Source organism: Mustelus asterias, chromosome 10, assembly GCF_964213995.1.
Source record: "Mustelus asterias chromosome 10, sMusAst1.hap1.1, whole genome shotgun sequence".
NCBI lineage: Eukaryota > Metazoa > Chordata > Chondrichthyes > Carcharhiniformes > Triakidae > Mustelus > Mustelus asterias.
This window is the reverse complement of record NC_135810.1, coordinates 2,862,215-2,875,701: the sequence shown is the minus strand read 5'-3', so window position 1 is coordinate 2,875,701 and position 13,487 is coordinate 2,862,215. Positions and strand designations below refer to the sequence as shown.

Here is a 13,487-nt window from a genome sequence, read left to right as displayed (position 1 = left end):
TAAACCAGCTCCATTCCGATTTCCGGCACAGAGCTGATGATGCCAGGAATCCTGGACTCAGAGACTAGTGGAGGCCATGGTGCCCAGCGGGGAGTCCACTAAACGGCCTCCGCTGATATCTCCTGGCCCCATGCGTTCCCTTGTTAAAGGTCATTAATCTCAGGTTTTTACAGAATTTCTTCACGACATATTAAAAATCAAGAATTGTTCCTCCAGCTGAGCTTGTTCTCCTTATTGAAATTTAAGGGGAGATTTAACTGAGTTGTTCAAAAGTATGAATGAGTTTTGATAAGGGTAAAGACCCGGGTTCGAATCCCGGCACGGCAGATGGTGGAATTTAAATTCAATAAAACATCTGGAATTAAAATTCAAATGATGGCCAAGAAAGCATTTTCGGTTGTCATAAAAATCCCTCTGTCCCTTTAGGGAAGGAAATCTGCCGTCCTTACCCGGTCTGGCCTACATGTGACTCCATACTCACAGCAATGTGGTTGACTCTTAAACACCCTCTGATATGGCCCAGTAAGGCACTCAGTTCAAGGGCAATTAGAGATGGGCTATAACTGCTGGTCAAGCCAGCGAAACCCACATCCTGTAAGTTAATTTAAAAAAAGGGAAAACTATTCCATTGGCAGAAGGACGCAGATTTAAAATAACTGCGGGGGCGGGGTGGGGGGTGTGGGCGGAGGGGGGGGGGGGGGGGGGATTTGCAGAGCATACGAAGGGGCAGCTCATTCAAAGGAATTTTGAGGACATTATTGCCCTAATTACACCAGCCTCTCCACACCATTGAATGCTTTCATCCCCTGATACCATTCTTGTCAAATTGTTGTGTCGGTGCTTTTTATAAACCTAATATCTTTAACAGTTGCCACCTTCCTTAGCATCTGTGCCTTTTGCTGCAAGTTTAATATTCATGCTCTATCCCTGCACTCTTCTGTGAGTTATGTGACTTCTTCCAGCACATTTCAAAGGCCATTAATGCAAAGTTCAATGATATACATTCTGATTCTTTGCACATACCGGGAAACTGTCTCCCCATGTCAAGAAAATGTGCGCATTTTAATCTGTTACAAGCAGTGTCAATAGGATGAGATGAGGTGCTTAAATGCCAGCATAGACCATTGGGGCTGAATGGCCTGGCTCTATATGTGTGGCACAGGTGGCACAGTGGTTGGCACTGCTGCTTCACAGTGCCACGACCCGGGTTCGATTCCTGGCTCGGGTCACTGTCTGTGTGGAGTCTGCACGTTCTCCCTGTGTCTGCGTGGGTTCCTCCGGGTGCTCCGGTTTCCTCCCACAGTCCAAAGATGTGCAGGTTAGGTTAGATTTTATTTATTAATTTGTGGGACATGGGCGTCGCTGGCTGGCCAGCATTTATTGCCCATCCCTAGTTGCCCGAGGGCAGTTGCGAGTCAACCACATTGCTGTGGCTCTGGAGTCACACACAGGCCAGACCAGGTAAGGACAGCAGATTTCCTTCCCTCGAGGACATTAGTGAACCAGATGGGTTTTTCCGACAATTGACAATGGTTTCATGGTCATCAGTAGTTGCTTAATTCCAGATATTTTTTGAATTCAAATTCTGCCAACTGGTGTGGCCATTGGGCAGTGCCAGGGGACCAGGTTGGCACTAGTCTCTGAGTCCACGATTTCTAGCATCATCAGCTCTGTCCCGGAAATCGGAATGGAGCTGGTTTAGATATTAAAATTGCAATTTAACTCTCATTAGCATGCCCGGGACTGAAGTATCTGGGTCTGCTAGCCTCTACCCCCCCACCAGGAGTGGTTCACAACAGCTACCCACTAACGGGGAGTTGGCAGCCCAATCCCACTGGATCCGAATCCGGATTCCCGGAGCATTAGCTGAGTTCCTGGATTAATAGTCTCTTGATAATACCACTAGGCTATCCCCTCCCCCTGCTAATTTGGCCATGCTAAATTGCCCCTTAGTGTCAAAAGCTGTGCAGGTTAGATGGATTGGCCATGGTAAATTGCCCTAGTGTTCAAAGATGTGCAGGTTAGCTGGATTAACCATGATAAATGTGTGGGTTCATGGGGATAGGGCAGGAGGGGGAATGAGCCTGGGTAAAATGCACTGTTGGGGAGTTGGTGCAGACTCAATGGGCCGAATGGCCTCCTCCTGCATTGTGGGAGTTCTCGGATTCCATGTTGATTCTCTGTCTTGTTGCCATATTGTGGTTTATTCTCAATTGTTCAAATGTTTTCAGTTGATAGTGCATCCACGGTAAGATTGATGATTATTTTGACATTTATATCTGTGCTGTGATTTGTTAATTGCTGTGAGAGATATTAAACGGATTATTATTGTGGGCGCATTATGATCTTCTGCTTGTTTTATGGTCCCACAAATGAAATTGCAACCTTAGGATTTACGTCTTTTAATGCTCTGAGTTTCTGCAGTTATAATAGATGAGATTTCTCCCATTTTGTCATTCGAAGAGTAAAGTCAGGCTGATGGCGACAGTCCAGTTTAATGACTAGCAAACTACTTCCTCTCAATGAAGCAATCTTCACGTGCGCGCAGTATTTGGATACGGTTTTCTAACGAATGCCAGCCGATGGCATTCAGTATTTATGGCATATTAATGCACGAGGAGATAGTATTGCAACATTCCACACTCTGCTCAGGGAAATCATCAAAGCGAATAATAGGGCACAGAAGGAGGCTATTCAGCCCATCATGCCTGTGCTGGCTATTTGAGTGCTATCTAATTAGCCCCATTTCCCCTCCTTTTTAGACCATAAGTCCATAATTCATAGGAGCAGAATGAGGCCACTCGGCCCATCGAGTCTGCTCCGCCATTCAATCATGACTGATATTTTTCTCATCCCCATTCTCCTGTCTTCTCCCCATAACCCCTGATCCCCTTATTAATCAAGAACCTACCTATCTCTGTCTTTCCCAGATCCCTGCAGATTTTCCATCTCTGTTTTAAGCTGTGATGCATTCCTCCCTTTGCAAGTTGCAAGCTCAGTGGGCTGGATGGTGAGGAAGACACCTGCAGTGCAGCCCCACCCAGAGGTAAAACCAGCCAAGGAAATGACTCAGCCTGAAGATTCAGCAGAGAATGAGCCAAGGAGCTGCCTTCGGGCAGAGCGCGCATGAATGAGTTGAACAAATTGGGCAGCATGGGGTTAGCACTGCTGCCTCGCAGCCCAGGGACCCAGTTTCGATTCCAGCCTTGGGTCACTGTCTGTGTGGAGTTTGCACGTTCTCCCCCTGTCTGCGTGGGTTTCCTCTGGGTGCTCCACTTTCTTCCCACAGTCGAAAGATGTGCAGGTTAGCTGCATTGGCCATGCTAATGAGTGGGGTCACGGGGAAGGGCAGGATGGGATGGGCCTGGGTAAAATGCTCTTTCAGAGAGTCGGTGCAGATCCGATGGGCCAAATGGCCTCTTTCTGCACTGTAGGGATTCTATGGTTCTATCGAAAAGGGGAGAGGAAAACTACAGTTCAAGGCTGAAGCATAAAAAAGGAATTTATTGAATAATTAGTGTTGGAATACCAGATCAGAATCCCCATGGTATAATATGAAGCTCGACTACACTCCAACAATTATCCATTTTGGCATTAATGTGAGGATAGGGTGTTTCACTCCAGGCGTGATTCTACTGACACACTGGGGAGATTTTATCAAAACAAACTTTATTTAACAACACAGTTTAACTATAACAAATGAATTAGCTTCACCTTGTGGTTGAACAATACTTAAACATGGCAAGATACAATTCTCAACTGCTAACCTATTCCTATCAGTTCCAATTCAAGCAATATTCCTCTTAAAGATTTTAACCCCTCTTCAAAATCAGTTAGCAAGACATAGACTTACGTGCTCTTACTTAATTTGCCAGCCCCAGAGCTCTCAGACAAACTCCACAGAGAGAGAGAGAGAAAGACACATCTTGCATCTTTTAGAACCAGGCAGGAACTGCTTGTTTAAAAGAAAGAAAGAGAAATTGTGTTTTTCTCTGCAAGCTTAGAAACATAGAACCTAGAAGCAAGAGTAGACCATTCACCCTTTCGAGCCTGCTCTGCCATTCATTTTGATCATGGCAGATCCTCAAATTCAATATCCTGATCTCCCCTCCCTCCCCTATCCCTTGATCCCTTTAGCCCCAAGTGCTATATCTAATTTCTTCTTGAAATCAGACAACGTTTTGGTCTCAGCTACTTCCTCTGGTAGTGAATTCCACACATTCACCACCCTCTGAGTGAAGAAATTTCTCCTCACATCAGTTCTAAAATGTTTATCCCTTATCCTCAAATTATGACCCTTAGTTCTGGACTCCCCCCACCATTGGGAACATTCTTTCTGAATCTACCCTGTCTAACCCTATTAAAATTTTATAAGTTCCTATGAGATCCCTCCTCACTCTTCTCAACTCCAGTGAACATAATCCTAACTGACTTAGTCTCTCCTCATATGACAGACCTGCCATCCCAGGAATCAGCCTGGTAAACCTTCACTGCACTCCCTTTATAGCAAGGACATCCTTCCTCAGATAAGGACTCCAAAACTTCACACAATACTCTCTACCTCCCTTTTGAATAAGGGGCTTACATTAGCTACTCTCCAATCTGTAGGAACTATTCCAGTGTCCAAAGACTTTTGGAAAATAACCACCAATGGATCTACTATTTCCAGGGCCAATTCCTTAAATACTCTGGGATGAAGATTATCAGGACCTGGAGATTTATCCACCTTCAATTCCATCAATTTCCCCAAAACCATTTCTCTGCTAATGCTGATTTCCTTCAGCTCCTCACTAAAACATGTTTCTCTCAGCACTTCTGACACATTATTCATGTCTTCCTTTGTGAAGATTGAAGCAAAGTACAAATTTAATTCCTCGGCCATTTCTTTATTCCCTGTTATGATGTTAGCTCCTCCCATTAGCACACGATTCAATCCCTGTCACAAAACCCTACTCTGAAACCCCAGGGCGAAAACCAAGTAAACACAAATGCATTAACACTGTTTAGCTAAGCATACCATTAGCCAAAATGAATTATTATCCTGCAGTCTCAGCAGGGAGCTGCATGGTTTTTCAGACAAATCAACTCTTTTCAACAAAATACTGCCGCTTACGAGCAACTTGATTTAAAGTATATATCTTAAAGGCACAGTATCATCAGACTAGCAAATCCAATCAACACTAATTGCAGGATCTCATGAATTCTCTTCAATGTAGTCTATTATAACACGGATGAAATAGCCTGAAGGTGAACTTTTAACATTTACTCTCGCACAATTATAAATATCGCAGAAATCATCCAATGGTTTTACCCAGAGTTCCAGAATTTATTTCACATGAAAGCACAATCTGATTGGCCAAGTCTACAGTGGACGCATGTTGAAAACACAGAAAGAGAATACGTTAATTAATTAAGGGGCTAAGGTTCTAAGATTCTCAGATTTTTAAGGTTTGTGGACTGCAGGAGGAAGAGAAACACATTTTAAACCTCCACAGTTTTAAGATTTAGAATAAAATTTCATAGCAACAGTTCAGAATGCTCCAGATGTGTTTCCTCCAACCTGACTTCATCTCACTATCAATCTTGCCTCCTCTCCCTTCCTCCCTCATGGGCTTCTCCAGTTTTTTTCAATTAATTGTATGCTATTTGCCTCAGCCATGCTTGTGATAGCAAATTCCATCTGCTCCTCACTCTCTGGGTAGGTTTTTCCTGAACTCTCTGTTGGATTTATTAGTCTTTGTTTCAAAGTAAGAGCTGGAGACAAAGCAATGAATCTTCATGATATCAGAGTAAGGATGTAGAGAGGAGGCAAACAGAATTCTATTTGAATTGTGAATATATTTTAAAACTGGATCAAGTTTTATTTATTTATCTATTTGCAATAGGCAATGGATTGCATGAATGTTCAGCACCATTCATGACTCCTCAGATACCGAAGCAGTCCAGGCCCAAACACAACAAGATCTGGACAATATCCAGGTTTCTGCTGACAAGTATAAAGTAAGATTCGTGCCACACAAATGCCAGGCAACGGCCATCTCCAATAAGAGAGAATCTAACCATCGTTTGACTTCAATGGCATCACCATCGTTGAATCCTGTCAGCATCCTGGGGGTTACCATTCACCAGAAACTGAACTAGATCACCCATACATATAATGTGACTACCAGAGCAGGTCAGAAGCTGGGAATCTTGTGGTGAGTAACCCACCTCCTGATTCCCCAAAGCCTATCCACAAACTACAAGGCAGAAGTCAGGGGTGTGATAGAATACTCTCCCCTTGCCTGGATGGGTACAGCTCCAACAGTACTCAAGAAACCCAACACCATCCAGGATGAAGCAGCCCACTGGATTACCCTTGCCACACACATTCACTCTCTCCACAACTGGTGTGCAGTGGCAGCAGTGTGTGCGCTCTACAAGATGTGCTGCAGGAAGTCAGCAAGGCTCCTTAAACAGCACCTTCCAAACCCACTGCCACCTCCAAGTACAAGGGCAGCAGGTACAAGGGAACACTACCACCGAAAAATTACCCTCCAAGTCACTCACCATCCAGACTTGGAAATATATCACCGTTCCTTCACTGTCACTGGGTCAAAATCCTGGAACTCCCTCCCTAACAGCATTGTAGGTGCACCTACACCACATGGACTGCAGCGGGTTCAAGATGGTGGCTCATCACCACCTTCTCAAGGGGCAATTAGGGATGGGCAATAAACGTTGGTCTAACCAGCGATGCCTAAATCTCTTGAATAAATTTTAAAATAAGTTCATACAAGTAATGTAAACAATTGGCAGATGCTAACTGGTCTTGGTTTTCATGTTTTCTAGGCACCTGTCATTGCGGGAGATGCATTTGCAACAATCTTGGGAATGAGAAACTGGTTTATGGAAAATTTTGTGAGTGTAATGACGAAGATTGCATCGATGATGAAACCGGCGAGATCTGCGGAGGTACACGATGATATATTTCACATTGACAGTTGCTGCAATCCGCATACTTATAAAACCTGAAATCGAATCTCTGGTGTTTGAGCCTTTACGTGTTATTTTATTTAACTTGTGCTGGGCTCTCTGTAGTTACAAGTTTTTTGCAAGATGCAGAATATCTTCTCAGGGTGGACCCTGGTTAAGCAGTTGAGGTCCTGACTGTGGGACAGTGCACATTCTTTTTATTATTATACATTTGTGGGGCATGGGTGTCACTAGCTGGCCAGCATTTATTGCCCATCCCTAGTTGCCCTTGAGAAGGTGGTGGTGAGCTGCCTTCTTGAATCGCTGCAGTCCACATGTTGTGGGTTGACCCACAATGCCGTTAGGGAGGGAATTCCAGGATTTTGACCCAGCGACTGTGAAGGAACCGCGAAGGAATGACATTATATTTCCAACTCAGGATGCTGTGTATCTTGGAGGAGGGTTGCGGGTGGTGGTGTTCCCATATATCTGCTGCCCTTGTCCTTCTAGATGGAAGTGGTTGTGGGTTTGGAAGGTGCTGCCTAAGGATCTTTGATGAATTGCTGCAGTGCATCTTGTAGATAGTACACACTGCTGCTACTGAGCGTCGGGTGGTGGAGGGAGTGGATGTTTGTGGATGTGGTGCCAGTCAAGTGGGCTGCTTTGTCCTGGATGGTATCAAGCTTCTTGAGTGTTGTTGGAGCTGCAGCCTTCCAGGCAAGTGGGTAGTATTCCATCACACTCCTGACTTGTGCTTTGTAGATGGTGGACAGGCTTTGGGGAGTCAGAAGGTGAGTTTCTCGCCGCAGTATTCCTAGCCTCTGACCTGCTCTTGTAACCACTGTGTTAATGTGGTGAGTCCAGTCAAGTGTTTGGTCAATGGTAACCCTAAGGATGTTGACACTGGGGGATTCAGTGATGGTAACACTTAGTGTTCCCCAGTGTTCAAGCTAAGAAGCCTACTTTGTGGTTCTTCTGTACCTTACCTTGCTATTTACATTCATAAAAGCAGGTCACAGAGGGAAAACTTATTAAGTACCCCTTCTAGGCGAGCGTCTTGTGGGGCTTGCTTCCTTCCTGTGAAAACCTCTGGGCATGTTTCTGCAAAGGAGCTATGTAAATGCAGGATGTTTTTGTTACGTGATGGACTGAGACCATTTATTGAGTTGGATAGATTTTTCAAAACTCTTTTATGTTGTTGGAGTTCCCAGGAAAATGTTTTGAGGGTCTTGGTGAATTATTGAAAATCCTCTTAGTGCGGAGTGTGGGACAAGCATTCTGTTCCAATTCACTTCTGACAAGATTGACGATCCATCTCACCTGGCCATCTAACACTGCTCACTTACTTGGGGCAGTTTTCTGGCCAGTTTAAAACTGATGCGGGATTTATCTTTAATTAAATCTTTCTTAACCTCTTCTGTGGGTTGTGCTTGGGAAATTTCTTGACATTAGAAACCCGTGAGTCTGTGCGATAATTGGGAATTATTCTGTATGTCGAGGACAACACTTGTCTGCAAAAATGTATCAAGTTACCTCGAAATTAATCACAAAAGACTAATTTGCTGAAACAAGAATCAGTCTGCGAAATAAAGATTTCAGCTGAATGTTGCTGAAATACCCTTATCTTTAAATTTTGTTGCTTTACCCCTGATATTTCTTGTGCTTTAAGGGCATGGAAAGTGTTACTGTGGTAACTGCTACTGTACGCCTGGTTGGCATGGCGATAAATGTGAGTTCCAGTGTGACATTACCCCGTGGGAGAGCAAGAGGAAATGCATGTCTCCCGACCACAAGATCTGCAGCAACCGAGGTGGGTCTTTCTAAAACAGTACAGATTCAAAAATAAATGTTCAGGAGAAGGAGTGGAATTTAGTGCAAAGTACACTTCTACTCAGATTTCTTAGTTCTGTTTAATGACAGCATGATCTTAATGTTATAAAAATCAACCCCCCAAAGACCCTGGACTGATTAAAAGAATATTTTGATAACTAGCAGGGCTGTTATCTTCTGAAGAAGCTACTGAATGCAGAGAATGAGAATAGGAAAGAGAGAGAGAGAGACGGAGCGAGGGAGAGAGAGAGAGCATAATTTCCGGAATGGTTCTACTTGGCCACACCACAGTGGCAGTGAAAATTGACAATATCCAAGAAACTATTACACCCTGTGCCTGAAATCCAGGGCTGGTTACTCCACCTCCAAAGTGCATAGTCATGCTGCAACACAAGGCAGATTGCTCAGAATCTGGTCTAAGGATGTCTGTGTTAATCATAGGCAGGTCTGAAGTCACTTTGATGAGCTAGTGTTATATATTACCCGCTGACATGACTGTACTGCAGTTCAAACTGCACCCTTGATGGCCAATTTTGCTTTGATGAAAGCAAGCCAAGTACCCAAAGTGTCGTTCTTACCTGATACCATGCTGAGCAAGTGAGAACATTCCTCCTCATTAGTTAAGGAAGGCACTGTTTGGAACAAACTTATCAATGTGGCCTTCTGCTTCTTACTCCCATAGCTCTTGTGATTATAAAGAAACTGTTTGACCAGGAGTATTAGACCTGCTAAGCTAATCAAAAGAAGTCATAAAGCGCTGGGTGCAACAATTGGGGTTAGGATTAAGATAGGGTGAGATCATAGAATCCCTACAGTGTAGAATGAGGCCATTCAGCCCATTGAGTCTGCAGCAACCCTCTGATAGAGCATCTTGCCCAGGCCCACCCCATGCACTATCCCTATAATCCCACACATCCCATGCCATCCCATGCAAGATGAAATAGGGATGGGAGGATGCTCACGTGGGGCATAAGTGTTAATGGGATTCACACTGCCTGGTGAAGCCAAAACCAAGACATAGGGTGGAATTTTATGGGACAAATTCCAAGCGTTCAGCTAGCGTGTAAATGAGAGAGTTGTAAATCCGTCTTTTGGGTGAATTTTTATTCCCAATCCTATGCGCATAGCGCTTGGGAAAATGGGCTAGACTGTTTCCAGCTACTAGAGGCAGTGGCAGGGCTAAACTCACCAGCCAACCTGATCAACCAGCAGAGGGAGCTCTTGCACATGTGTCTGCACATGCGCGATTCCAACAGCAGAGCCTGACAGAGAGAGATCTGTCAGGCCTCTGCTGTAGCAACCAGCCTCAAGCCAGTCCCCTCCTCCCCCACAATCGCAGGGGCCTGCGGCCGATCATGACCACCACACTGCCTGAAAATATAGCCCCTGCCACCGTCCCGCCACCCAGACCAACCCTGCCGCCACTCCCACTCCCCCACCAGTCACATGCATAGTGACATCGGGCCCTCCTCCCTCGGTCCCCAATCGGGTCACCCCGGCCAGGCCCTGTCCCCTCCAGGTCTTACCCCCATATGCCAGGCCCTGCCCCATATGCCCCACCTTTCTGGTCCCCACCCCCCCATAGCCCCCCTTCAGGACCCACCCTGGCACTGTCCAGTGGGTAATGCCAAGGTGCCCAGTGGGGTATTGCCTATGTGCCAGCCTGGCAGTGCTAAGATAACAGGCTGGCACTGCCAGGCTGGCACTGCCAGGCTGGCACTTCCTAAGGGGCACTCCCCCTTGCCCTCGGTCCCCCCCCGATGGGGGGGCCTCAATGGCCTACGTTCTACCGGCGAGGGCAACACGACTGTTTTCCGTTTATGGGGAGCCGGTGTTTCCTCGCTGGAGAGAACCTCTCCCAGTGAGGCCATAAAGATAAGTGAGCCCGGACCATTCAGCGCTGGGCTCGCTAAACAGATGCAAATAAACATTTAGATATACTTAAATAATCTATTCAGCCTCTCGCCCATATCTGGGCCCATTAATTGTTTCTTAAATGTTGCGAGGGTTCCCACCTCTACCACCCTTTCAGTGAGTTGCAGATTCCCACCACCCTGTGGGTGAAAAGACGTTTTCTCAAACCCCCTCTAAATCTCCAGCCCCTTACCTTCAATCCTCCTGGTTACTGACCCCTCTGCTGAGGGGAAACGTTTCTTCCTATCCACCCTATCTGTGTCACTCATAATTTTGTACACCTCAATCAGGTCTCCTCTCAGCCTTCTCGTTATTGTTAATGTTTCTGTGATGTACATTCCATTCGATGTAATTTACAAATGTAATTGCCTCGATTTTTATTTTGAATCATTCTGCCAGTTTCTGAACTACAAATAATCCAGGAGAGAATGCGTGAAGGTGCTCAATATTTAAGAGCAGGGATAGAGCTCAGGAGAATGGAGGTTTCTCTTCACACGATCATAGAATTCCAACAGTGCAGAAGGAGGCCATTTGGCCCATCGAGTATGCACCGACTCTCTGACAGAGTATCTCACGCAGGCCCTCTCCCTCGTCCCTATACCCGTAACCCCACACGTTTCCCACGGCTAATCCATCCAAACTGCACATTTTTGGACACTATGGGGCAACTTTGCACGGCCAATCCCCCTAACCAGTATATCCTTGGAGTGTGGGAGGAAACCGGAGCACCCGGAGGAAACCCACGCAGACACGGGGAGAATGTGCAAACTCCACACAGACAGTGACCCGAGGCCGGAATTGAACCCGGGTCTTAGTGTGGAGGCAGCAAGAGCATGGGCTGAATGAGCCGAAATTACCTCTGTCTAAATGTGATGGTCTATAATTGAAGGGGATGGCTTTGAGAAAGTGTCGTGCCTTGCAGTGATTTTGGAAAGAAGGATGGAAATTCCTTCAATAGTCCGACATCAGGGAATGATCAGAGGGGAGTGTACAGCCCACAATATCATTTGTTGCTTTACTGATTTCTAACCTGGAGAAAGGTCAGTGGCAGTGTTAGTTTCATGCCTTTGGCTAAAATGTCTGGACATAATCTCTTTTCATGTTGGATTTCAATCCTCTTCTTACATCACTGGGACATTGTTCAGTCAGGCTGAGCTTTTATTCCTGTTGTACTCTGAAAAGAAATAGCAAACTCTCATGTCATTGAGTCATCCATAGAATCCCTACAGTGCAGAAGGAGGCCATTCGGCCCATTGGGTCTGCACCGACCACAATCCCACCTCAGGCCCTCTCCCCACAACCCCACACATTTACCCCGCTAATCCCTCTAGCCTACACATCCCGGGACACTAAGGGGCAATTTAGCACGGCCAATCCACCTAACCCGCACATCTTTGGACTGTGGGAGGAAACAGGAGCACCCGGAGGAAACCCACGCAGACACGGGGAGAACGTGCAGACTCCACACAGACAGTGACCCAAGTCGGGAATCGAAGCCAAGTCTCTGGAGCTGTGAGGCAGCAGTGCTAACCATTGTGCCATCTTAAATGAATTTAAATTCCACTCGCTGATCTGGTGGGATTTAAACCCATGTCCCCACATAGAGTCATAGAGTCATAGATGTTTACAGCATGGAAACAGGCCCTTCGGCCCAACTTGTCCATGCCGCCCTTTTTTTTTATAAAACCCCTAAGCTAATTCCAATTGCCCGCATTTGGTCCATATCCCTCTATACCCATCATACCCATGTAACTATCTAAATGCTTTTTAAAAGATAAAATTGTACCCGCCTCTACTACTACCTCTGGCAGCTTGTTCCAGACATTCACCACCCTCTGTGTGAAAAAAATTGCCCCTCTGGACACTTTTGTATCTCTCCCCTCTCACCTTAAACCTATGTCCTCTAGTTTTAGACTCCCCTACCTTTGGGAAAAGATATTGACTATCTACCTTGTCTATGCCCTCATTATTTTATAAACCTCTATAAGGTCACCCCTCAGCCTTCTGCGCTCCAGAGAAAAAAGTCCCAGTCTATTCAGCCTCTCCTTATAACTCAATCCATCAAGTCCTGGTAGCATCCTAGTAAATCTTTTCTGCACTCTTTCTAATTTAATAATATCCTTTCTATAATAGAGTGACCAGAATTGCACACAGTATTCCAAGTGTGGCCTTACCAATGTCTTGTACAACTTCAACAAGACATTCCAACTCCTGTATTCAATGTTCTAACATGATTAACACATTGCCACTACACTACCATCTCCCCTAAATTGACACTTTCTGAATTACAGAAAGAGGCCATTCTGTCCCCCGAGCCCATGCCAACCCTCTGTAGAACAATCTAGTCAGTCCCATTGCCCTACTCTTTCCCCATAGCCTTGCCGGTATGTTTCTCTCAAGTGTCCATCCGATCATTAATTGCCTCTGTTTCCCCCACCAGTGAAGCCAGTGGGTCCGACTCACTGCAGAAAAGTGTTCCTCCTCACATCCCCCCTTTAAATAGCCGAGGAGTTTGATTGGATCCCAAAGTCAGGCGCGCACTGAGTGAGAGGACGTTTGTTGTGTGCATCACAAGAACAGGTGCTGTAAGCAATTAGATTAGGAAGGCAACTGGTATGTTGACCTTCATCGCAAAGGGATTTGTGTACAGGAGTAAAGATGCCTTGTTGCAATTGCAAGGAGCCTTGGTGAGGCGCACCTGGAGCATTGTGTACAGTTCTGGTCTCCTTATCTAAGGAAGTCCTTGTCATAGAGGGAGTACAATGAAGGTTCACTCAATTCATCCCTGG

The 13,487-nt window shown here is 45.6% G+C and overlaps 1 protein-coding gene across 1 annotated transcript in view; it reads left to right on the top strand.

The window, feature by feature from the left end:
• The window catches only part of itgbl1 (integrin, beta-like 1), a 218,816-nt gene that overhangs the window by 118,064 nt on the left and 87,265 nt on the right, over positions 1-13,487 (top strand). Inside the window, exons 4-5 of the mRNA XM_078221548.1 lie at positions 6,832-6,954; positions 8,624-8,764. Coding sequence (XP_078077674.1) covers positions 6,832-6,954; positions 8,624-8,764 — 264 coding nt within the window. The remainder of the gene's footprint in view (positions 1-6,831; positions 6,955-8,623; positions 8,765-13,487) is intronic.